Source organism: Oncorhynchus nerka, unplaced genomic scaffold (assembly GCF_034236695.1).
Source record: "Oncorhynchus nerka isolate Pitt River unplaced genomic scaffold, Oner_Uvic_2.0 unplaced_scaffold_1977, whole genome shotgun sequence".
NCBI lineage: Eukaryota > Metazoa > Chordata > Actinopteri > Salmoniformes > Salmonidae > Oncorhynchus > Oncorhynchus nerka.
Window position 1 is genome coordinate 23461 of NW_027039349.1, and position 27056 is coordinate 50516.

At 41.1% G+C, this 27056-nt stretch overlaps 1 protein-coding gene across 1 annotated transcript in view; it reads left to right on the plus strand.

Annotated features, from left to right (window-relative positions):
• Positions 1–26633, plus strand: part of LOC135567506 (butyrophilin subfamily 1 member A1-like) — a 49958-nt gene extending 23325 nt beyond the window's left edge. The window contains exons 3-4 of the mRNA XM_065014868.1: positions 7349–7693; positions 26311–26633. Coding sequence (XP_064870940.1) covers positions 7349–7693; positions 26311–26633 — 668 coding nt within the window. The remainder of the gene's footprint in view (positions 1–7348; positions 7694–26310) is intronic.
• The last annotated feature ends 423 nt before the right edge of the window (positions 26634–27056 follow it).

Consider the following 27056-nt stretch of genomic DNA (forward strand, 5'->3'; position numbering starts at 1 on the left):
TACTACTTAAACCCGTTTGGGCTGAGATCCCGCTAACGGAATCGATATGACAACAGCCAGTGAAAGTGCAGGGCGCCAAATTCAAACAACAGAAATCTCATTAAATCTCATTAAAATTCCTCAAACATAGAAATATCTTACACCATTTTAAAGATTTTAAAGATACACTTCTTGCTAATCCCACCACAGTGTCTGATTTCAAAAAGGCTTTACGACGAAAGCAAACCATGCGATTATGTTAGGTGAGTGCCTAGTCACATAAAAACACAAGCAGAAATAGAGATAAAATGAATCACTAACCTTTGATGATCTTCATCAGATGACACTCATGGGACTTTATGTGACACAATACATGTATGTTTTGTTCGATAAAGTTCATATTTATATCAAAAAATCTCAGTTTACATTGACGCGTTATGTTCAGTAGTTCCAAAACATCCGGTGATTTTGCAGAGAGCCACATCAATTTACAGAAATACTCATAACAAACATTGCTAAAAGAAACAACTGTTATGCATGAAACTTTAGATAAACTTCTCCTTAATGCAACCGCTGTGTCAGATTTCAAAAAACCTTACCATGCAATAATCTGAGTACAGCTCTCAGAGACCAAAACAGCCAAACACATATCCGCCATGTTGTGGAGTCAACAGAAGTCAGAAATAGCATTATAAATATTCACCTTACCTTTGATGATCTTCATCAGAATGCACTCCCAGGAATCCCAGTTCCACAATAAATGTTTTGATTTGTTCGATAAAGTCCATAATTTATGTACAAATACCTCTATTTTGTTCGCGCATTTAGCCCAGTAATCCAAATTCATGACGCGCGAGCAGACGAAAAGTCAAAAAGTTCCGTTACAGTCCATAGAAACATGTCAAACGAAGTATAGAATCAATCTTTAGGATGTTTTTTATCATAAATCTTCAATAATGTTCCAACCAGAGAATTCCTTTGTCTGTAGAAATGCAATGGAAAGCCAACTAACTTTCAATGGAACACGCGTGGTCAGCTCATGCCTCTCTGGCAGAGCCCTGACTCAATCCCCTCTCATTTGCCCCCACTTCACAGTAGAAGCATCGAACAAGGTTCTAAAGACTGTTGACATATAGTGGAAGCCTTAGGAAGTGCAATATGACCCCATAGACACTGTGTTTTCGATAGGAAAAGAGTTGAAAAACTACAAACCTCAGATTTCCCACTTCCTGGTTGGATTTTTTCTCAGGTTTTTGCCTGCCATATCAGTTCTGTTATATTCACAGACATCATTCAAACAGTTTTTAGAAACTTCAGAGTGTTTTCTATCCAAATGTACTAATACTATGCATATCTTAGCTTCTGGGACTGAGTAGCAGGCAGTTTACTCTGGGCACCTCTGGGCACCTTATTCATCCAAGCTTCTCAATTCTGCCCCAGTCATAAGATGTTAAACAGTACTCTAAAATAATTTTATTTAAATGGTAATTTTATGTTTTGAGCACAGAAACAATGAGAAAATATGGATAAATAAATGATGAAATGTTAATTATGGAAAGCAGTCCATGCTTTCATCTGCCAGAGAGTATCCCCAATCAGCCCGAGCCCCAAGTAATACATTTAGGCCAGATAACTCACACCGGAATCGGTGCAATGAAATGCAAATGAATTACTGCAAATTTTTAAAAAATTACTTAAAAATCATACAATATGATTTTCTGGATTTTTGTTTTAGATTCCGTCTCTCACAGTTGAAGTGTACAGGCCTCTACATGCCTTGTAAGTAGGAAAACCTGCAAAATCGGCAGTGTATCAAATACTTGTTCTCCCCACAGTATATGTATTTTAGCAAGCTAGCTTCATACTTTTCTCTTAGATGCTGAAAATACAGCCTTTTTGATTACATTTGCGGAGAGTTTAACACGTGACTACAGTTTGCATTGAATTGTGGGTCATATCAACCCCGCAAGTGACCAAAGTTGTTCACTCGCTCCCTCGAGCTAAATCGAGGGTCAAGGGGGGTCCACCGTTTGTGAATTGGACCTCCACTTAAGATGGAAATCGAACTACATCCGGTTTCGACTGGATCCCCCCCAGAGGGAAAGTGGCTAGCGCAAAGGGCTGAGGGGGTAAAAAATAACATGTTTAGACTGCAGCCCCTGTTCAGATAATAATGGGGCGTTCACTATCGGAGTTATCGGAAGCTCGGATAATAATGGGGCGTTCACTATCGGAGTTATCGGAAGCTCGGATAATAATGGGGCGTTCACTATCGGAGTTATCGGAAGCTCGGATAATAATGGGGCTTTCACTATCGGAGTTATCGGAAGCTCGGAAGTTACAAGTGGGAATTTCATTTGAATGAGTCTAGACTGAATACCAGTCTTTTAGCTAACATTCCACTCGTTCCACTCCTTGGAATGGAATGCTCCACTCCTTGGAATGGAATGTTCCACTCCTTGGAATGGAATGTTCCACTCCTTGGAATGGAATGTTCCACTCCTTGGAATGTTCGCTAAAAGACTGATTGGCCTTTTAGGCAATGTCAATGTTCAATATGCAGCCTGATTTACAGCACAGTTTCTGATTGGTACTTGGATTTACAGTTTCTGATTGGTACTTGGATTTACAGTTTCTGATTTGTACTTGGATTTACAGTTTCTGATTGGTACTTGGATTTACAGTTTCTGATTGGTACTTGGATTTACAGTTTCTGATTGGTACTTGGATTTACAGTTTCTGATTGGTACTTGGATTTACAGTTTCTGATTGGTACTTGGATTTACAGTTTCTGATTGGTACTTGGATTTACAGTTTCTGATTGGTACTTGGATTTACAGTTTCTGATTGGTACTTGATTTACAGTTTCTGATTGGTACTTGGATTTACAGTTTCTGATTGGTACTTGGTTTTACAGTTTCTGATTGGTACTTGGAAACCACATCAATATTTTCCATGACGACGTTATGGAACATAACCTGCACGCAATTTTGGCTCAATATATAGAATTAGAATTTTCACAACAACATCAACAAACAATACCGCCGTGACCTTGTGAGAAGACAGTGGCAATGCAAGATCATGTTGTTCATAGCGGCTAGAGAGGACTAGAGAGGACTGGAGAGGACTAGAGAGGACTAGAGAGGACTGGAGAGGACTAGAGAGGACTGGATAGGACTGGAGAGGACTAGAGAGGACTAGAGAGGACTGGAGAGGACTAGAGAGGACTAGAGAGGACTGGGGAGGAGTAGAGAGGACTGGAGAGGACTGGAGAGGACTAGAGAGGACTGGAGAGGACTAGAGAGGAGTAGAGAGGACTGGAGAGGACTGGAGAGGACTGGAGAGGACTCCGTAATGAGAGATATATAATGATAGATTCACTCAAGTTATATGGGGTCGTAGTAGTTACACTATATGACCAAAAGTATGTGGACACCTGCTCGTTAAACATCTTATTCCAAAATCATAGGCTTTAATATGGAGTTGATCCCCCCTTTGCTGCTATAACAGCCTCCACTCTTCTGGGAAGGCTTTCCACTAGATGTTGGAACACTGCTGCTATAACAGCCTCTACTCTTCTGGGAAGGCTTTCCACTAGATGTTGGAACATTGCTGCTATAACAGCCTCCACTCTTCTGGGAATGCTTTCCACTAGATGTTGGAACATTGCTGCGGGGACTTGCTTCCCGTTCAGCCACAAGAGCATTAGTGAGGTCGGGCACCGATGTTCGGTGCTTAGGCCTGAACCATGAAAAACAGCATCATCACTCCAGAGAACGTGTTTCCACTGCTCCAGATTCCAATGACAGCAAGCTTTCCACTCCACTCAGCCGACACTTGGCATTGAGGTGATTTTATGCTTGTGTGCAGCTGCTCGGCCATGGAGACCCATTTCAAGACACTCCCGACGAACAGTGTTGACATTGCTTCCACTAGTCTCCTTTTCCAACTCAGACATATGTCTACTTTTCCAACTCAGACATATGTCTCCTTTTCCAACTCAGACATATTTCTCCTTTTCCAACTCAGACATATGTCTCCTTTTCCAACTCAGACATATGTCTCCTTTTCCAACTCAGACATATTTCTCCTTTTCCAACTCAGACATATTTCTCCTTTCCTAAAAACATAGTCAACATTATTATTATCAAATGAATTGACCAGGAACGTTTGAATAGGGGGGGAGAGAGACAGCTATACTATCACTAGAGACTTATGCCTTATTCCACAGGATGTGTCTTTTCCAAACTGTTTTTTTTATTTTTTAAACTAAGGAAGCCTGGAGGTTTTTACTTCAACGTCTAGACGATAAAAGGCCACAATGATCATTTGTGCTTGGTTGCCAGATCCTTCAGATTGTATTCATACCCTTTGGACTCATTCCACATCTTGTGTTACAGTTTGAATTTAGAATGGTGCCTGAAGGAAACGAGGGCTGTTTTACGGGATCCTGACCAATCGTGACCCAGCACCGCTTTTCAGTCATATGTAGCAACATTTTAAAATGGTGTTTTTACATTGGTTAAAATTAAAAGCAGAAACTCAGAGCTACAAAATGGTATATCATACACTGCAGTCAAGGAACAATGGGGAAAGTCATTCTGCTTTGAATGTTGATAAACTTGTAAGTCTACTTCTGAGAAAATGGCCCTTGAATGTTTTTGGTGCACCTACTGGGGAGCTCTTATTTGTCTACACTCATTCAGCAGCGTTCACACCCTCTTAAGCCTTTAGCCCCACCCATTCAGCAACGTTCACACCCTCTTAAGCCTTTAGCCCCACCCATCTCTTTAAGGAGTCACATGTGAGGCCATGTGCTAAACAGAGGGAGTAGTGTAGTAAACAACCAAAGATTAAGACTAAAAGTGGTAAAGTAGTAGCCTACAATAAGGAAAAACTCCAGGTTAAAATACACTTTATCTCGTCCTTGGTCAATATACTGACTTTGGTGCAGGTCATGTTGTTTTACACGTTACCATCTCTGGTAAACACACACTATATCAAATAAAATACACGTTTATTTGTCACACGTGCAGGATACAGGAGGTGTAAACTGTACAGTGAAATGGTTACTGGCATAGTAGTAAGAAAAAAACAGAACGTGTCAATATATTAAAACAAGAAAAACAAGTGTCAATGCCAGTAGAGAAAGAAGAACACAAGAACAACAAGTGTCAATGCCAGTAGAGAGAGAAGAACACAAGAACAACAAGTATCAATGCCAGTAGAGAGAGAAGAACACAAGAACAACAAGTATCAATGCCAGTAGAGAAAGAAGAACACAAGAACAACAAGTATCAATGAGGTAGTTATACAGTATGTACTAGAACAATATCAATAACCATATCAGTGATACATACTGGTGATAGATGAGGTAGTTACAGTTGAAGTCGGAAGTTTACATACACCTTAGCCAAATACTTTTAAATTCAGTTTTTTGACACTGTGTGCATCAGACTTGATCCTCTGTCAATTAGTAGACGACGTGAGAAACATTTTCACAGAAGTACTGAAAGTAACAAAAATGCAGTTTTTCGTGTTCTCGTATCAAAACAGACAGTCATTAAACCAAGTGGAAACCAGCCTGTTTGCTGAAGCGGTTTGTGTTTTTCTTTTGGGCTCCTAATCCCCGACAAATCTTTTATTTCTGAGGTGCCACATCCACGAGTGCATAAATTCTTGTGGAAATTTTTTGGACTTCACTAATTTTCTCACGCCGAAACCAGATGAGATACATAGCTAGTTAAACCTAAAATATGACATTATCGACGTCAGAGTGGACTGTTTTTTTTTAGACTTTACCCTTTGCCAAAGTTTTCAAAAATTGATAAGGAGTGCAACGGCGAATTAATGCGCACACGCACACGAAAATATGCAAATAAATGCTAGAACGAGCCAATAGGATCTCACTAGCATGATTTTTGGCTCTGCCCACCTCCTTGCTTGTTCTGCCCACAATGATTAATTTTCTCCCATTGAAAACAACAGGCTGTGGTCTATCTTCGTCAGGCTGTGGGTAACTGGTGCATGGAATCAGGCGCAGGAGAGCAGAGATGAGTGTAGTAAGGTAATTTATTCTACGAACAGCACCAGTATAAAACAAATACTAACGGTGCGTGAAATAACCGGTCACTCGTAAATAACGGGCGACAAACCCGGCAAACAATACCAGCCAACAAGTAACGACCTGAACATTATATACAAACAATACCAGCCAACAAGTAACGACCTGAACATTATATACAAACAATACCAGCCAGCAAGTAGCGACCTGAACATTATATACAAACAATACCAGCCAACAACGACCTGAACATTATATACAAACAATACCAGCCAACAACGACCTGAACATTATATACAAACAATACCAGCCAACAAGTAACGACCTGAACATTATATACAAACAATACCAGCCAACAACGACCTGAACATTATATACAAACAATACCAGCCAACAAGTAACGACCTGAACATTATATACAAACAATACCAGCCAACAAGTAACGACCTGAACATTATATACAAACAATACCAGCCAACAAGACCTGAACATTATATACAAACAATACCAGAACATTATATACAAACAATACCAGCCAACAAGTAACGACCTGAACATTATATACAAACAATACCAGCCAACAAGTAACGACCTGAACATTATATACAAACAATACCAGCCAACAAGTAACGACCTGAACATTATATACAAACAATACCAGCCAACAAGTAACGACCTGAACATTATATACAAACAATACCAGCCAACAAGTAACGACCTGAACATTATATACAAACAATACCAGCCAACAAGTAACGACCTGAACATTATATACAAACAATACCAGCCAATAAGTAACGACCTGAACATTATATACAAACAATACCAGCCAGCAAGTAACGACCTGAACATTATATACAAACAATACCAGCCAATAAGTAACGACCTGAAAACAATAAGCCAGCAAGTAACGACCTGAACATTATATACAAACAATACCAGCCAACAAGTAACGACCTGAACATTATATACAAACACACACACCAACATGGGGGAAACAGAGGGTTAAATAATGAACATGTAATTGGGGAATAGAAACCAGGTGTGTAGAAAACAAAAGACAAAACAAATGGAAAATGAAAAGTGGATCGGCGATAAGCTAGAAAGCCGGTGACGTCGACCGCCGAACGCCGCCCGAACAAGGAGAGGGACTTCGGCGGAAGTCGTGACACTCTCGGGTTAGTTATAAAAACATCAGCTAACGTTAGCATGCTAGCAGTAGCTAAGACTCTTGTCAGTAGAGGGCGCACATAAGGAGAAAATTTAAGTATTTCATTCACCATGTCATTTTGTTTTTTTCTCCAGGGTCGTCTCAGATTCAACTTGTCGGTTCAGCTGATCCAGTCGTTGCCTTGGCTGGTGATGACGTCATACTACCATGTTACCTGGAACCCCACGTCAGTGCCGTGGAGATGATGGTGGAGTGGACAAGATCTGACCTGAAAACTCAAAGGGTCCATCTTTACCGTGAAGGTCGAGACTCCGACGGTGAACAGCTTCCGTCCTACAGGGGAAGGACATCACTGTTTAAAGAAGAACTGAAGAACAGCAATGTCTCCTTAAAACTGACCGGAGTTACTCTCTCTGATGCTGGAGACTACAAGTGCTTCATTCCAACACTGAAGGAAACAACCATTCCACTCATAGTTGGTAAATCATAAATACTGGAGTGGACAAGTGTTCAGAGGTTTCTGAGTACAATCATAGCTCTATATGCTGAAAGGGGAAATGATTGTGTCTGTTTTTATCTTGTATCTGTGTAGGTGCTGTATCTCAGCCAGTGATCTCTGGTTTATCTTGTATCTGTAGGTGCTGTATCTCAGCCAGTGATCTCTGTTTTATCTTGTATCTGTAGGTGCTGTATCTCAGCCAGTGATCTCTGTTTATCTTGTATCTGTAGGTGCTGTATCTCAGCCAGTGATCTCTGTTTTATCTTGTATCTGTAGGTGCTGTATCTCAGCCAGTGATCTCTGTTTTATCTTGTATCTGTAGGTGCTGTATCTCAGCCAGTGATCTCTGTTTAATCTTGTATCTGTAGGTGCTGTATCTCAGCCAGTGATCTCTGTTTTATCTTGTATCTGTAGGTGCTGTATCTCAGCCAGTGATCTCTGTTTTATCTTGTATCTGTAGGTGCTGTATCTCAGCCAGTGATCTCTGTTTTATCTTGTATATGTGTAGGTGCTGTATCTCAGCCAGTGATCTCTGGTTTATCTTGTATCTGTATCTCAGCCAGTGATCTCTGTTTTATCCTGTATATGTGTAGGTGCTGTATCTCAGCCAGTGATCTCTGTTTTATCTTGTATCTGTGTAGGTGCTGTATCTCAGCCAGTGATCTCTGTTTTATCTTGTATCTGTAGGTGCTGTATCTCAGCCAGTGATCTCTGTTTTATCTTGTATCTGTAGGTGCTGTATCTCAGCCAGTGATCTCTGTTTTATCTTGTATCTGTAGGTGCTGTATCTCAGCCAGTGATCTCTGTTTTATCTTGTATCTGTAGGTGCTGTATCTCAGCCAGTGATCTCTGTTTTATCTTGTATCTGTAGGTGCTGTATCTCAGCCAGTGATCTCTGTTTTATCCTGTATCTGTGTAGGTGCTGTATCTCAGCCAGTGATCTCTGTTTTATCTTGTATCTGTAGGTGCTGTATCTCAGCCAGTGATCTCTGTTTTATCTTGTATCTGTAGGTGCTGTATCTCAGCCAGTGATCTCTGTTTTATCTTGTATCTGTGTAGGTGCTGTATCTCAGCCAGTGATCTCTGTTTTATCTTGTATCTGTAGGTGCTGTATCTCAGCCAGTGATCTCTGTTTTATCTTGTATCTGTGTAGGTGCTGTATCTCAGCCAGTGATCTCTGTGTTATCTTGTATCTGTAGGTGCTGTATCTCAGCCAGTGATCTCTGTTTTATCTTGTATCTGTAGGTGCTGTATCTCAGCCAGTGATCTCTGTTTTATCTTGTATCTGTGTAGGTGCTGTATCTCAGCCAGTGATCTCTGTTTTATCTTGTATCTGTAGGTGCTGTATCTCAGCCAGTGATCTCTGTGTTATCTTGTATCTGTAGGTGCTGTATCTCAGCCAGTGATCTCTGGTTTACCTTGTATCTGTATCTCAGCCAGTGATCTCTGTTTTATCTTGTATCTGTAGGTGCTGTATCTCAGCCAGTGATCTCTGTTTTATCTTGTATCTGTGTAGGTGCTGTATCTCAGCCAGTGATCTCTGTTTTATCTTGTATCTGTAGGTGCTGTATCTCAGCCAGTGGTCTCTGTTTAATCTTGTATATGTAGGTGCTGTATCTCAGCCAGTGATCTCTGTTTTATCTTGTATCTGTAGGTGCTGTATCTCAGCCAGTGATCTCTGTTTTATCTTGTATCTGTGTAGGTGCTGTATCTCAGCCAGTGATCTCTGTTTTATCTTGTATCTGTAGGTGCTGTATCTCAGCCAGTGATCTCTGTTTTATCTTGTATCTGTAGGTGCTGTATCTCAGCCAGTGATCTCTGTTTTATCTTGTATCTGTAGGTGCTGTATCTCAGCCAGTGATCTCTGTTTTATCTTGTATCTGTGTCTGTTTTAGGTGCTGTGTCTCAGCCAGTGATCTCTGTTTTATCTTGTATCTGTAGGTGCTGTATCAGTCAGCCAGTGATCTCTGTTTTATCTTGTATCTGTAGGTGCTGTATCTCAGCCAGTGATCTCTGTTTTATCTTGTATCTGTAGGTGCTGTATCTCAGCCAGTGATCTCTGTTTTATCTTGTATCTGTAGGTGCTGTATCTCAGCCAGTGATCTCTGTTTTATCTTGTATCTGTCTCTCTGTTTTATCTTGGTGCTGTATCTCAGCCAGTGATCTCTGTTTTATCTTGTATCTGTAGGTGCTGTATCTCAGCCAGTGATCTCTGTTTTATCTTGTATCTGTGTAGGTGCTGTATCTCAGCCAGTGATCTCTGTTTTATCTTGTATCTGTAGGTGCTGTATCTCAGCCAGTGATCTCTGTTTTATCTTGTATCTGTAGGTGCTGTATCTCAGCCAGTGATCTCTGTTTTATCTGTATCTGTAGGTGCTGTATCTCAGCCAGTGATCTCTGTTTTATCTTGTATCTGTAGGTGCTGTATCTCAGCCAGTGATCTCTGTTTTATCTTGTATCTGTGTAGGTGCTGTATCTCAGCCAGTGATCTCTGTTTTATCTTGTATCTGTAGGTGCTGTATCTCAGCCAGTGATCTCTGTTTTATCTTGTATCTGTAGGTGCTGTATCTCAGCCAGTGATCTCTGTTTTATCTTGTATCTGTAGGTGCTGTATCTCAGCCAGTGATCTCTGTTTTATCTTGTATCTCAGCCAGTGATCTCTGTTTTATCTTGTATCTGTAGGTGCTGTATCTCAGCCAGTGATCTCTGTTTTATCTTGTATCTGTGTAGGTGCTGTATCTCAGCCAGTGATCTCTGTTTTATCTTGTATCTGTGTAGGTGCTGTATCTCAGCCAGTGATCTCTGTTTTATCTTGTATCTGTAGGTGCTGTATCTCAGCCAGTGATCTCTGTTTTATCTTGTATCTGTAGGTGCTGTATCTCAGCCAGTGATCTCTGTTTTATCTTGTATCTGTAGGTGCTGTATCTCAGCCAGTGATCTCTGTTTTATCTTGTATCTGTAGGTGCTGTATCTCAGCCAGTGATCTCTGTTTTATCTTGTATCTGTAGGTGCTGTATCTCAGCCAGTGATCTCTGTTTTATCTTGTATCTGTAGGTGCTGTATCTCAGCCAGTGATCTCTGTTTTATCTTGTATCTGTAGGTGCTGTATCTCAGCCAGTGATCTCTGTTTTATCTTGTATCTGTAGGTGCTGTATCTCAGCCAGTGATCTCTGTTTTATCTTGTATCTGTAGGTGCTGTATCTCAGCCAGTGATCTCTGTTTTATCTTGTATCTGTAGGTGCTGTATCTCAGCCAGTGATCTCTGTTTTATCTTGTATCTGTAGGTGCTGTATCTCAGCCAGTGATCTCTGTTTTATCTTGTATCTGTAGGTGCTGTATCTCAGCCAGTGATCTCTGTTTTATCTTGTATCTGTAGGTGCTGTATCTCAGCCAGTGATCTCTGTTTTATCTTGTATCTGTAGGTGCTGTATCTCAGCCAGTGATCTCTGTTTTATCTTGTATCTGTGTAGGTGCTGTATCTCAGCCAGTGATCTCTGTTTTATCTTGTATCTGTAGGTGCTGTATCTCAGCCAGTGATCTCTGTTTTATCTTGTATCTGTAGGTGCTGTATCTCAGCCAGTGATCTCTGTTTTATCTTGTATCTGTGTAGGTGCTGTATCTCAGCCAGTGATCTCTGTTTTATCTTGTATCTGTGTAGGTGCTGTATCTCAGCCAGTGATCTCTGTTTTATCTTGTATCTGTAGGTGCTGTATCTCAGCCAGTGATCTCTGTTTTATCTTGTATCTGTAGGTGCTGTATCTCAGCCAGTGATCTCTGTTTTATCTTGTATCTGTAGGTGCTGTATCTCAGCCAGTGATCTCTGTTTTATCTTGTATCTGTAGGTGCTGTATCTCAGCCAGTGATCTCTGTTTTATCTTGTATCTGTAGGTGCTGTATCTCAGCCAGTGATCTCTGTTTTATCTTGTATCTGTAGGTGCTGTATCTCAGCCAGTGATCTCTGTTTTATCTTGTATCTGTGTAGGTGCTGTATCTCAGCCAGTGATCTCTGTTTTATCTTGTATCTGTATCTGGTAGGTGCTGTATCTCAGCCAGTGATCTCTGTTTTATCTTGTATCTGTAGGTGCTGTATCTCAGCCAGTGATCTCTGTTTTATCTTGTATCTGTAGGTGCTGTATCTCAGCCAGTGATCTCTGTTTTATCTTGTATCTGTAGGTGCTGTATCTCAGCCAGTGATCTCTGTTTTATCTTGTATCTGTAGGTGCTGTATCTCAGCCAGTGATCTCTGTTTTATCTTGTATCTGTAGGTGCTGTATCTCAGCCAGTGATCTCTGTTTTATCTTGTATCTGTAGGTGCTGTATCTCAGCCAGTGATCTCTGTTTTATCTTGTATCTGTAGGTGCTGTATCTCAGCCAGTGATCTCTGTTTTATCTTGTATCTGTAGGTGCTGTATCTCAGCCAGTGATCTCTGTTTTATCTTGTATCTGTAGGTGCTGTATCTCAGCCAGTGATCTCTGTTTTATCTTGTATCTGTAGGTGCTGTATCTCAGCCAGTGATCTCTGTTTTATCTTGTATCTGTATCTGTAGTGCTGTATCTCAGCCAGTGATCTCTGTTTTATCTTGTATCTGTGTAGGTGCTGTATCTCAGCCAGTGATCTCTGTTTTATCTTGTATCTGTAGGTGCTGTATCTCAGCCAGTGATCTCTGTTTTATCTTGTATCTGTAGGTGCTGTATCTCAGCCAGTGATCTCTGTTTTATCTTGTATCTGTAGGTGCTGTATCTCAGCCAGTGATCTCTGTTTTATCTTGTATCTGTGTAGGTGCTGTATCTCAGCCAGTGATCTCTGTTTTATCTTGTATCTGTAGGTGCTGTATCTCAGCCAGTGATCTCTGTTTTATCTTGTATCTGTAGGTGCTGTATCTCAGCCAGTGATCTCTGTTTTATCTTGTATCTGTAGGTGCTGTATCTCAGCCAGTGATCTCTGTTTTATCTTGTATCTGTGTAGGTGCTGTATCTCAGCCAGTGATCTCTGTTTTATCTTGTATCTGTAGGTGCTGTATCTCAGCCAGTGATCTCTGTTTTATCTTGTATCTGTGTAGGTGCTGTATCTCAGCCAGTGATCTCTGTTTTATCTTGTATCTGTAGGTGCTGTATCTCAGCCAGTGATCTCTGTTTTATCCTGTATCTGTGTAGGTGCTGTATCTCAGCCAGTGATCTCTGTTTTATCTTGTATCTGTAGGTGCTGTATCTCAGCCAGTGATCTCTGTTTTATCTTGTATCTGTAGGTGCTGTATCTCAGCCAGTGATCTCTGTTTTATCTTGTATCTGTAGGTGCTGTATCTCAGCCAGTGATCTCTGTTTTATCTTGTATCTGTAGGTGCTGTATCTCAGCCAGTGATCTCTGTTTTATCTTGTATCTGTAGGTGCTGTATCTCAGCCAGTGATCTCTGTTTTATCTTGTATCTGTAGGTGCTGTATCTCAGCCAGTGATCTCTGTTTTATCTTGTATCTGTGTAGGTGCTGTATCTCAGCCAGTGATCTCTGTTTTATCTTGTATCTGTGTAGGTGCTGTATCTCAGCCAGTGATCTCTGTTTTATCTTGTATCTGTGTAGGTGCTGTATCTCAGCCAGTGATCTCTGTTTTATCTTGTATCTGTAGGTGCTGTATCTCAGCCAGTGATCTCTGTTTTATCTTGTATCTGTAGGTGCTGTATCTCAGCCAGTGATCTCTGTTTTATCTTGTATCTGTAGGTGCTGTATCTCAGCCAGTGATCTCTGTTTTATCTTGTATCTGTAGGTGCTGTATCTCAGCCAGTGATCTCTGTTTTATCTTGTATCTGTAGGTGCTGTATCTCAGCCAGTGATCTCTGTTTTATCTTGTATCTGTAGGTGCTGTATCTCAGCCAGTGATCTCTGTTTTATCTTGTATCTGTAGGTGCTGTATCTCAGCCAGTGATCTCTGTTTTATCTTGTATCTGTAGGTGCTGTATCTCAGCCAGTGATCTCTGTTTTATCTTGTATCTGTAGGTGCTGTATCTCAGCCAGTGATCTCTGTTTTATCTTGTATCTGTAGGTGCTGTATCTCAGCCAGTGATCTCTGTTTTATCTTGTATCTGTAGGTGCTGTATCTCAGCCAGTGATCTCTGTTTTATCTTGTATCTGTAGGTGCTGTATCTCAGCCAGTGATCTCTGTTTTATCTTGTATCTGTAGGTGCTGTATCTCAGCCAGTGATCTCTGTTTTATCTTGTATCTGTAGGTGCTGTATCTCAGCCAGTGATCTCTGTTTTATCTTGTATCTGTAGGTGCTGTATCTCAGCCAGTGATCTCTGTTTTATCTTGTATCTGTAGGTGCTGTATCTCAGCCAGTGATCTCTGTTTTATCTTGTATCTGTAGGTGCTGTATCTCAGCCAGTGATCTCTGTTTTATCTTGTATCTGTAGGTGCTGTAGCCAGTGATCTCTGTTTTATCTCTGTGTAGCCTCAGCCAGTGATCTCTGTTTTATCTTGTATCTGTAGGTGCTGTATCTCAGCCAGTGATCTCTGTTTTATCTTGTATCTGTAGGTGCTGTATCTCAGCCAGTGATCTCTGTTTTATCTTGTATCTGTAGGTGCTGTATCTCAGCCAGTGATCTCTGTTTTATCTTGTATCTGTAGGTGCTGTATCTCAGCCAGTGATCTCTGTTTTATCTTGTATCTGTAGGTGCTGTATCTCAGCCAGTGATCTCTGTTTTATCTTGTATCTGTAGGTGCTGTATCTCAGCCAGTGATCTCTGTTTTATCTTGTATCTGTAGGTGCTGTATCTCAGCCAGTGATCTCTGTTTTATCTTGTATCTGTAGGTGCTGTATCTCAGCCAGTGATCTCTGTTTTATCTGTTTGCTGTATCTCAGCCAGTGATCTGTTTTATCTTGTATCTGTGTAGGTGCTGTATCTCAGCCAGTGATCTCTGTTTTATCTTGTATCTGTAGGTGCTGTATCTCAGCCAGTGATCTCTGTTTTATCTTGTATCTGTGCTGTAGGTGCTGTATCTCAGCCAGTGATCTCTGTTTTATCTTGTATCTGTAGGTGCTGTATCTCAGCCAGTGATCTCTGTTTTATCTTGTATCTGTGTAGGTGCTGTATCTCAGCCAGTGATCTCTGTTTTATCTTGTATCTGTAGGTGCTGTATCTCAGCCAGTGATCTCTGTTTTATCTTGTATCTGTAGGTGCTGTATCTCAGCCAGTGATCTCTGTTTTATCTTGTATCTGTAGGTGCTGTATCTCAGCCAGTGATCTCTGATCTTGTATCTGTAGGTGCTGTATCTCAGCCAGTGATCTCTGTTTTATCTTGTATCTGTAGGTGCTGTATCTCAGCCAGTGATCTCTGTTTTATCTTGTATCTGTAGGTGCTGTATCTCAGCCAGTGATCTCTGTTTTATCTTGTATCTGTAGGTGCTGTATCTCAGCCAGTGATCTCTGTTTTATCTTGTATCTGTAGGTGCTGTATCTCAGCCAGTGATCTCTGTTTTATCTTGTATCTGTAGGTGCTGTATCTCAGCCAGTGATCTCTGTTTTATCTTGTATCTGTAGGTGCTGTATCTCAGCCAGTGATCTCTGTTTTATCTTGTATCTGTAGGTGCTGTATCTCAGCCAGTGATCTCTGTTTTATCTTGTATCTGTAGGTGCTGTATCTCAGCCAGTGATCTCTGTTTTCTTGTATCTTGTATCTGTGTGATCTCTGTTTTATCTTGTATCTGTAGTGCTGTATCTCAGCCAGTGATCTCTGTTTTATCTTGTATCTGTAGGTGCTGTATCTCAGCCAGTGATCTCTGTTTTATCTTGTATCTGTGTAGGTGCTGTATCTCAGCCAGTGATCTCTGTTTTATCTTGTATCTGTAGGTGCTGTATCTCAGCCAGTGATCTCTGTTTTATCTTGTATCTGTGTAGGTGCTGTATCTCAGCCAGTGATCTCTGTTTTATCTTGTATCTGTAGGTGCTGTATCTCAGCCAGTGATCTCTGTTTTATCTTGTATCTGTAGGTGCTGTATCTCAGCCAGTGATCTCTGTTTTATCTTGTATCTGTAGGTGCTGTATCTCAGCCAGTGATCTCTGTTTTATCTTGTATCTGTTTTATCTTGGTGCTGTATCTCAGCCAGTGATCTCTGTTTTATCTTGTATCTGTAGGTGCTGTATCTCAGCCAGTGATCTCTGTTTTATCTTGTATCTGTAGGTGCTGTATCTCAGCCAGTGATCTCTGTTTTATCTTGTATCTGTGTAGGTGCTGTATCTCAGCCAGTGATCTCTGTTTTATCTTGTATCTGTAGGTGCTGTATCTCAGCCAGTGATCTCTGTTTTATCTTGTATCTGTAGGTGCTGTATCTCAGCCAGTGATCTCTGTTTTATCTTGTATCTGTAGGTGCTGTATCTCAGCCAGTGATCTCTGTTTTATCTTGTATCTGTAGGTGCTGTATCTCAGCCAGTGATCTCTGTTTTATCTTGTATCTGTAGGTGCTGTATCTCAGCCAGTGATCTCTGTTTTATCTTGTATCTGTAGGTGCTGTATCTCAGCCAGTGATCTCTGTTTTATCTTGTATCTGTAGGTGCTGTATCTCAGCCAGTGATCTCTGTTTTATCTTGTATCTGTAGGTGCTGTATCTCAGCCAGTGATCTCTGTTTTATCTTGTATCTGTAGGTGCTGTATCTCAGCCAGTGATCTCTGTTTTATCTTGTATCTGTAGGTGCTGTATCTCAGCCAGTGATCTCTGTTTTATCTTGTATCTGTGTAGGTGCTGTATCTCAGCCAGTGATCTCTGTTTTATCTTGTATCTGTCTGTGGTGCTGTATCTCAGCCAGTGATCTCTGTTTTATCTTGTATCTGTGTAGGTGCTGTATCTCAGCCAGTGATCTCTGTTTTATCTTGTATCTGTAGGTGCTGTATCTCAGCCAGTGATCTCTGTTTTATCTTGTATCTGTAGGTGCTGTATCTCAGCCAGTGATCTCTGTTTTATCTTGTATCTGTGTAGGTGCTGTATCTCAGCCAGTGATCTCTGTTTTATCTTGTATCTGTGTAGGTGCTGTATCTCAGCCAGTGATCTCTGTTTTATCTTGTATCTGTGTAGGTGCTGTATCTCAGCCAGTGATCTCTGTTTTATCTTGTATCTGTAGGTGCTGTATCTCAGCCAGTGATCTCTGTTTTATCTTGTATCTGTGTAGGTGCTGTATCTCAGCCAGTGATCTCTGTTTTATCTTGTATCTGTAGGTGCTGTATCTCAGCCAGTGATCTCTGTTTTATCTTGTATCTGTAGGTGCTGTATCTCAGCCAGTGATCTCTGTTTTATCTTGTATCTGTGTAGGTGCTGTATCTCAGCCAGTGATCTCTGTTTTATCTTGTATCTGTAGGTGCTGTATCTCAGCCAGTGATCTCTGTTTTATCTTGTATCTGTGTAGGTGCTGTATCTCAGCCAGTGATCTCTGTTTTATCTTGTATCTGTAGGTGCTGTATCTCAGCCAGTGATCTCTGTTTTATCTTGTATCTGTAGGTGCTGTATCTCAGCCAGTGATCTCTGTTTTATCTTGTATCTGTGTAGTGCTGTATCTCAGCCAGTGATCTCTGTTTTATCTTGTATCTGTAGGTGCTGTATCTCAGCCAGTGATCTCTGTTTTATCTTGTATCTGTAGGTGCTGTATCTCAGCCAGTGATCTCTGTTTTATCTTGTATCTGTAGGTGCTGTATCTCAGCCAGTGATCTCTGTTTTATCTTGTATCTGTAGGTGCTGTATCTCAGCCAGTGATCTCTGTTTTATCTTGTATCTCTGTTTTAGGTGGTGCTGTATCTCAGCCAGTGATCTCATCTTGTATCTGTGTAGTGATCTCTCAGCCAGTGATCTCTGTTTTATCTTGTATCTGTAGGTGCTGTATCTCAGCCAGTGATCTCTGTTTTATCTTGTATCTGTAGGTGCTGTATCTCAGCCAGTGATCTCTGTTTTATCTTGTATCTGTAGGTGCTGTATCTCAGCCAGTGATCTCTGTTTTATCTTGTATCTGTAGGTGCTGTATCTCAGCCAGTGATCTCTGTTTTATCTTGTATCTGTAGGTGCTGTATCTCAGCCAGTGATCTCTGTTTTATCTTGTATCTGTAGGTGCTGTATCTCAGCCAGTGATCTCTGTTTTATCTTGTATCTGTGTAGGTGCTGTATCTCAGCCAGTGATCTCTGTTTTATCTTGTATCTGTAGGTGCTGTATCTCAGCCAGTGATCTCTGTTTTATCTTGTATCTGTAGGTGCTGTATCTCAGCCAGTGATCTCTGTTTTATCTTGTATCTGTTTTAGGTGCTGTATCTCAGCCAGTGATCTCTGTTTTATCTCTGTTTTATCTTGTCTCTGTTTTATCTGTATCTGTAGGTGCTGTATCTCAGCCAGTGATCTCTGTTTTATCTTGTATCTGTAGGTGCTGTATCTCAGCCAGTGATCTCTGTTTTATCTTGTATCTGTAGGTGCTGTATCTCAGCCAGTGATCTCTGTTTTATCTTGTATCTGTAGGTGCTGTATCTCAGCCAGTGATCTCTGTTTTATCTTGTATCTGTAGGTGCTGTATCTCAGCCAGTGATCTCTGTTTTATCCTGTATCTGTGTAGGTGCTGTATCTCAGCCAGTGATCTCTGTTTTATCTTGTATCTGTAGGTGCTGTATCTCAGCCAGTGATCTCTGTTTTATCTTGTATCTGTAGGTGCTGTATCTCAGCCAGTGATCTCTGTTTTATCTTGTATCTGTGTAGGTGCTGTATCTCAGCCAGTGATCTCTGTTTTATCTTGTATCTGTGTAGGTGCTGTATCTCAGCCAGTGATCTCTGTTTTATCTTGTATCTGTAGGTGCTGTATCTCAGCCAGTGATCTCTGTTTTATCTTGTATCTGTAGGTGCTGTATCTCAGCCAGTGATCTCTGTTTTATCTTGTATCTGTATCTCAGCCAGTGATCTCTGTTTTATCTTGTATCTGTAGGTGCTGTATCTCAGCCAGTGATCTCTGTTTTATCCTGTATCTGTGTAGGTGCTGTATCTCAGCCAGTGATCTCTGTTTTATCTTGTATCTGTAGGTGCTGTATCTCAGCCAGTGATCTCTGTTTTATCTTGTATCTGTGTAGGTGCTGTATCTCAGCCAGTGATCTCTGTTTTATCTTGTATCTGTAGGTGCTGTATCTCAGCCAGTGATCTCTGTTTTATCTTGTATCTGTGTAGGTGCTGTATCTCAGCCAGTGATCTCTGTTTTATCTTGTATCTGTAGGTGCTGTATCTCAGCCAGTGATCTCTGTTTTATCTTGTATCTGTAGGTGCTGTATCTCAGCCAGTGATCTCTGTTTTATCTTGTATCTTGTAGGTGCTGTATCTCAGCCAGTGATCTCTGTTTTATCTTGTATCTGTAGGTGCTGTATCTCAGCCAGTGATCTCTGTTTTATCTTGTATCTGTAGGTGCTGTATCTCAGCCAGTGATCTCTGTTTTATCTTGTATCTGTAGGTGCTGTATCTCAGCCAGTGATCTCTGTTTTATCTTGTATCTGTAGGTGCTGTATCTCAGCCAGTGATCTCTGTTTTATCTTGTATCTGTAGGTGCTGTATCTCAGCCAGTGATCTCTGTTTTATCTTGTATCTGTAGGTGCTCTGTTTTATCTCAGCCAGTGATCTCTGTTTTATCTTGTATCTGTAGGTGCTGTATCTCAGCCAGTGATCTCTGTTTTATCTTGTATCTGTAGGTGCTGTATCTCAGCCAGTGATCTCTGTTTTGTATCTTGTATCTGTTTTATCTTGTATCTGTAGGTGCTGTATCTCAGCCAGTGATCTCTGTTTTATCTTGTATCTGTAGGTGCTGTATCTCAGCCAGTGATCTCTGTTTTATCTTGTATCTGTGTAGGTGCTGTATCTCAGCCAGTGATCTCTGTTTTATCTTGTATCTGTAGGTGCTGTATCTCAGCCAGTGATCTCTGTTTTATCTTGTATCTGTAGGTGCTGTATCTCAGCCAGTGATCTCTGTTTTATCCTGTATCTGTAGGTGCTGTATCTCAGCCAGTGATCTCTGTTTTATCCTGTATCTGTAGGTGCTGTATCTCAGCCATCTTGTGATCTGATCTGTTTTATCTTGTATCTGTGTAGGTGCTGTATCTCAGCCAGTGATCTCTGTTTTATCTTGTATCTGTGTAGGTGCTGTATCTCAGCCAGTGATCTCTGTTTTATCTTGTATCTGTAGGTGCTGTATCTCAGCCAGTGATCTCTGTTTTATCTTGTATCTGTGTAGGTGCTGTATCTCAGCCAGTGATCTCTGTTTTATCTTGTATCTGTGTAGGTGCTGTATCTCAGCCAGTGATCTCTGTTTTATCTTGTATCTGTAGGTGCTGTATCTCAGCCAGTGATCTCTGTTTTATCTTGTATCTGTAGGTGCTGTATCTCAGCCAGTGATCTCTGTTTTATCTTGTATCTGTGTAGGTGCTGTATCTCAGCCAGTGATCTCTGTTTTATCTTGTATCTGTAGGTGCTGTATCTCAGCCAGTGATCTCTGTTTTATCTTGTATCTGTGTAGGTGCTGTATCTCAGCCAGTGATCTCTGTTTTATCTTGTATCTGTAGGTGCTGTATCTCAGCCAGTGATCTCTGTTTTATCTTGTATCTGTAGGTGCTGTATCTCAGCCAGTGATCTCTGTTTTATCTTGTATCTGTAGGTGCTGTATCTCAGCCAGTGATCTCTGTTTTATCTTGTATCTGTGTAGGTGCTGTATCTCAGCCAGTGATCTCTGTTTTATCTTGTATCTGTAGGTGCTGTATCTCAGCCAGTGATCTCTGTTTTATCTTGTATCTGTGTGATCTCTGTGCTGTATCTCAGCCAGTGATCTCTGTTTTATCTTGTATCTGTAGGTGCTGTATCTCAGCCAGTGATCTCTGTTTTATCTTGTATCTGTGTAGGTGCTGTATCTCAGCCAGTGATCTCTGTTTTATCTTGTATCTGTGTAGGTGCTGTATCTCAGCCAGTGATCTCTGTTTTATCTTGTATCTGTGTAGGTGCTGTATCTTGTATCTGTAGGTGCTGTATCCAGCCAGTGATCTCTGTTTTATCTTGTATCTGTAGGTGCTGTATCTCAGCCAGTGATCTCTGTTTTATCTTGTATCTGTGTAGGTGCTGTATCTCAGCCAGTGATCTCTGTTTTATCTTGTATCTGTAGGTGCTGTATCTCAGCCAGTGATCTCTGTTTTATCTTGTATCTGTGATCTCTGTTTTATCTTGTATCTGTATCTCAGCCAGTGATCTCTGTTTTATCTTGTATCTGTAGGTGCTGTATCTCAGCCAGTGATCTCTGTTTTATCTTGTATCTGTAGGTGCTGTATCTCAGCCAGTGATCTCTGTTTTATCTTGTATCTGTAGGTGCTGTATCTCAGCCAGTGATCTCTGTTTTATCCTGTATCTGTAGGTGCTGTATCTCAGCCAGTGATCTCTGTTTTATCTTGTATCTGTAGGTGCTGTATCTCAGCCAGTGATCTCTGTTTTATCTTGTATCTGTAGGTGCTGTATCTCAGCCAGTGATCTCTGTTTTATCCTGTATCTGTAGGTGCTGTATCTCAGCCAGTGATCTCTGTTTTATCTTGTATCTGTAGGTGCTGTATCTCAGCCAGTGATCTCTGTTTTATCCTGTATCTGTAGGTGCTGTATCTCAGCCAGTGATCTCTGTTTTATCTTGTATCTGTAGGTGCTGTATCTCAGCCAGTGATCTCTGTTTTATCTTGTATCTGTAGGTGCTGTATCTCAGGTGCCAGTGATCTCTGTTTTATCTTGTATCTGTAGGTGCTGTATCTCAGCCAGTGATCTCTGTTTTATCTTGTATCTGTAGTAGCTGTATCTCAGGTGCTGTTTCTCAGCCAGTGATCTCTGTTTTATCTTGTATCTGTAGGTGCTGTATCTCAGCCAGTGATCTCTGTTTTATCTTGTATCTGTAGGTGCTGTATCTCAGCCAGTGATCTCTGTTTTATCTTGTATCTGTAGGTGCTGTATCTCAGCCAGTGATCTCTGTTTTATCTTGTATCTGTAGGTGCTGTATCTCAGCCAGTGATCTCTGTTTTATCTTGTATCTGTGTAGGTGCTGTATCTCAGCCAGTGATCTCTGTTTTATCTTGTATCTGTGTAGGTGCTGTATCTCAGCCAGTGATCTCTGTTTTATCTCTGTTTTATCTTGTATCTGTAGGTGCTGTATCTCAGCCAGTGATCTCTGTTTTATCCTGTATCTGTAGGTGCTGTATCTCAGCCAGTGATCTCTGTTTTATCTTGTATCTGTAGGTGCTGTATCTCAGCCAGTGATCTCTGTTTTATCTTGTATCTGTGTAGGTGCTGTATCTCAGCCAGTGATCTCTGTTTTATCTTGTATCTGTAGGTGCTGTATCTCAGCCAGTGATCTCTGTTTTATCTTGTATCTGTGTAGGTGCTGTATCTCAGCCAGTGATCTCTGTTTTATCTTGTATCTGTAGGTGCTGTATCTCAGCCAGTGATCTCTGTTTTATCTTGTATCTGTAGGTGCTGTATCTCAGCCAGTGATCTCTGTTTTATCTTGTATCTGTAGGTGCTGTATCTCAGCCAGTGATCTCTGTTTTATCTTGTATCTGTAGGTGCTGTATCTCAGCCAGTGATCTCTGTTTTATCTTGTATCTGTGTAGGTGCTGTATCTCAGCCAGTGATCTCTGTTTTATCTTGTATCTGTAGGTGCTGTATCTCAGCCAGTGATCTCTGTTTTATCTTGTATCTGTGTTTTATCTTGTGCTGTATCTCAGCCAGTGATCTCTGTTTTATCTTGTATCTGTAGGTGCTGTATCTCAGCCAGTGATCTCTGTTTTATCTTGTATCTGTAGGTGCTGTATCTCAGCCAGTGATCTCTGTTTTATCCTGTATCTGTGTAGGTGCTGTATCTCAGCCAGTGATCTCTGTTTTATCTTGTATCTGTAGGTGCTGTATCTCAGCCAGTGATCTCTGTTTCATCTTGTATCTGTAGGTGCTGTATCTCAGCCAGTGATCTCTGTTTTATCTTGTATCTGTAGGTGCTGTATCTCAGCCAGTGATCTCTGTTTTATCCTGTATCTGTAGGTGCTGTATCTCAGCCAGTGATCTCTGTTTTATCTTGTATCTGTAGGTGCTGTATCTCAGCCAGTGATCTCTGTTTTATCTTGTATCTGTAGGTGCTGTATCTCAGCCAGTGATCTCTGTTTTATATTGTATCTGTAGGTGCTGTATCTCAGCCAGTGATCTCTGTTTTATCTTGTATCTGTAGGTGCTGTATCTCAGCAGTGATCTCTGTTTTATCTTGTATCTGTAGGTGCTGTATCTCAGCCAGTGATCTCTGTTTTTATCTTGTATCTGTAGGTGCTGTATCTCAGCCAGTGATCTCTGTTTTATCTTGTATCTGTAGGTGCTGTATCTCAGCCAGTGATCTCTGTTTTATCTTGTATCTGTAGGTGCTGTATCTCAGCCAGTGATCTCTGTTTTATCTTGTATCTGTAGGTGCTGTATCTCAGCCAGTGATCTCTGTTTTATCTTGTATCTGTAGGTGCTGTATCTCAGCCAGTGATCTCTGTTTTATCTTGTATCTGTAGGTGCTGTATCTCAGCCAGTGATCTCTGTTTTATCTTGTATCTGTGTAGGTGCTGTATCTCAGCCAGTGATCTCTGTTTTATCTTGTATCTGTAGGTGCTGTATCTCAGCCAGTGATCTCTGTTTTATCTTGTATCTGTAGGTGCTGTATCTCAGCCAGTGATCTCTGTTTTATCCTGTATCTATGTAGGTGCTGTATCTCAGCCAGTGATCTCTGTTTTATCTTGTATCTGTAGGTGCTGTATCTCAGCCAGTGATCTCTGTTTTATCCTGTATCTGTGTAGGTGCTGTATCTCAGCCAGTGATCTCTGTTTTATCCTGTATCTGTAGGTGCTGTATCTCAGCCAGTGATCTCTGTTTTATCTTGTATCTGTGTAGGTGCTGTATCTCAGCCAGTGATCTCTGTTTTATCTTGTATCTGTGTAGGTGCTGTATCTCAGCCAGTGATCTCTGTTTTATCTTGTATCTGTGTAGGTGATGTATCTCAGCCAGTGATCTCTGGTTTACCTTGTATCTGTATCTCAGCCAGTGATCTCTGTTTTATCCTGTATCTGTAGGTGCTGTATCTCAGCCAGTGATCTCTGTTTTATCTTGTATCTGTGTAGGTGCTGTATCTCAGCCAGTGATCTCTGTTTTATCTTGTATCTGTAGGTGCTGTATCTCAGCCAGTGATCTCTGTTTTATCTTGTATCTGTGTAGGTGCTGTATCTCAGCCAGTGATCTCTGTTTTATCTTGTATCTGTAGGTGCTGTATCTCAGCCAGTGATCTCTGTTTTATCTTGTATCTGTGTAGGTGCTGTGTCTCAGCCAGTGATCTCTGTTTTATCTTGTATCTGTAGGTGCTGTATCTCAGCCAGTGATCTCTGTTTTATCTTGTATCTGTGTAGGTGCTGTATCTCAGCCAGTGATCTCTGTTTTATCTTGTATCTGTATCTCAGCCAGTGATCTCTGTTTTATCTTGTATCTGTGTAGGTGCTGTATCTCAGCCAGTGATCTCTGTTTTATCTTGTATCTGTATCTCAGCCAGTGATCTCTGTTTTATCTTGTATCTGTAGGTGCTGTATCTCAGCCAGTGATCTCTGTTTTATCTTGTATCTGTAGGTGCTGTATCTCAGCCAGTGATCTCTGTTTTATCCTGTATCTGTAGGTGCTGTATCTCAGCCAGTGATCTCTGTTTTATCTTGTATCTGTAGGTGCTGTATCTCAGCCAGTGATCTCTGTTTTATCCTGTATCTGTGTAGGTGCTGTATCTCAGCCAGTGATCTCTGTTTTATCTGTTTTATCTTGTATCTGTAGGTGCTGTATCTCAGCCAGTGATCTCTGTTTTATCTTGTATCTGTAGGTGCTGTATCTCAGCCAGTGATCTCTGTTTTATCTTGTATCTGTGTAGGTGCTGTATCTCAGCCAGTGATCTCTGTTTTATCTTGTATCTGTGTAGGTGCTGTATCTCAGCCAGTGATCTCTGTTTTATCTTGTATCTGTGTAGGTGCTGTATCTCAGCCAGTGATCTCTGTTTTATCTTGTATCTGTGTAGGTGCTGTATCTCAGCCAGTGATCTCTGTTTTATCTTGTATCTGTGTAGTCTCAGGTGCTGTATCTCAGCCAGTGATCTCTGCCAGTGATCTCTGGTTTATCTTGTATCTGTAGGTGCTGTATCTCAGCCAGTGATCTCTGTTTTATCTTGTATCTGTAGGTGCTGTATCTCAGCCAGTGATCTCTGTTATATCTTGTATCTGTGTAGGTGCTGTATCTCAGCAGTGATCTCTGTTTTATCCTGTATCTGTAGGTGCTGTATCTCAGCCAGTGATCTCTGTTTTATCCTGTATCTGTAGGTGCTGTATCTCAGCCAGTGATCTCTGTTTTTATCTTGTATCTGTAGGTGCTGTATCTCAGCCAGTGATCTCTGTTTTATCTTGTATCTGTAGGTGCTGTATCTCAACCAGTGATCTCTGGTTTATCTTGTATCTGTGTAGGTGCTGTATCTCAGCCAGTGATCTCTGTTTTATCCTGTATCTGTAGGTGCTGTATCTCAGCCAGTGATCTCTGTTTTATCCTGTATCTGTAGGTGATGTATCTCAGCCAGTGATCTCTGGTTTATCCTGTATCTGTAGGTGCTGTATCTCAGCCAGTGATCTCTGTTTTATCTTGTATCTGTGTAGGTGCTGTATCTCAGCCAGTGATCTCTGTTTTATCCTGTATCTGTAGGTGCTGTATCTCAGCCAGTGATCTCTGTTTTATCTTGTATCTGTAGGTGCTGTATCTCAGCCAGTGATCTCTGTTTTATCTTGTATCTGTAGGTGCTGTATCTCAGCCAGTGATCTCTGTTTTATCCTGTATCTGTGTAGGTGCTGTATCTCAGCCAGTGATCTCTGTTTTATCTTGTATCTGTAGGTGCTGTATCTCAGCCAGTGATCTCTGTTTTATCCTGTATCTGTGTAGGTGCTGTATCTCAGCCAGTGATCTCTGGTTTATCTTGTATCTGTAGGTGCTGTATCTCAGCCAGTGATCTCTGTTTTATCTTGTATCTGTGTAGGTGCTGTATCTCAGCCAGTGATCTCTGTTTTATCTTGTATCTGTAGGAGCTGTATCTCAGCCAGTGATCTCTGTTTTTATCTTGTATCTGTATAGGTGCTGTATCTCAGCCAGTGATCTCTGTTTTTATCTTGTATCTGTATAGGTGCTGTATCTCAGCCAGTGATCTCTGTTTTATCTTGTATCTGTAGGTGCTGTATCTCAGCCAGTGATCTCTGGTTTATCTTGTATCTGTAGGTGCTGTATCTCAGCCAGTAATCTCTGTTTTATCTTGTATCTGTGTAGGTGCTGTATCTCAGCCAGTGATCTCTGTTTTATCTTGTATCTGTAGGTGCTGTATCTCAGCCAGTGATCTCTGTTGTATCTTGTATCTGTAGGTGTTGTATCTCAGCCAGTGATCTCTGTTTTATCCTGTATCTGTGTAGGTGCTGTATCTCAGCCAGTGATCTCTGTTTTATCTTGTATCTGTAGGTGCTGTATCTCAGCCAGTGATCTCTGTTTTATCTTGTATCTGTAGGTGCTGTATCTCAGCCAGTGATCTCTATTAATGGAACCAAAGACTGGGGGGTGGTCCTGAAGTGTGACTCCGGAGGCTGGTACCCACAGCCTGAGCTTGAGTGGTTGGACAGTCATGGAAACGTCCTCTCTGCTACTGAACCCACTGAGACAAGCAACTCAACAGAGACCGAGATTAACCCTGAGGGTAGCCACACCGTGAGACGATATGTCACCGTCCGGAACACTGACAACAACAGGTTCACCTGTAGAGTTGTACAGTCGCAGATCAACCAGACAAGGGAGACACAGATTCATGTCCCAGGTGAGGTTTTCATTGGTTAACCCACGTACCTGAGACCTTTTCTTTAGATAGACTAGTGGAAAAGATTGGGTTTCCAATAGGATGACCTTGATGGTCTAAGCTGTTTTGAGTTGTATTATGTTATACATTATAATTTACTCCCTGTCATACAGTAGATATATAGGTGTTATAATGGTTCTACCTGTCATACAGTAGATATATAGGTGTTGTAATGGTTCGACCTGTCATACAGTAGATATATAGGTGTTGTAATGGTTCTACCTGTCATACAGTAGATATATAGGTGTTATAATGGTTCTACCTGTCATACAGTAGATATATAGGTGTTATAATGGTTCTACCTGTCATACAGTAGATATATAGGTGTTATAATGGTTCTACCTGTCATACAGTAGATATATAGGTGTTATAATGGTTCTACCTGTCATACAGTAGATATATAG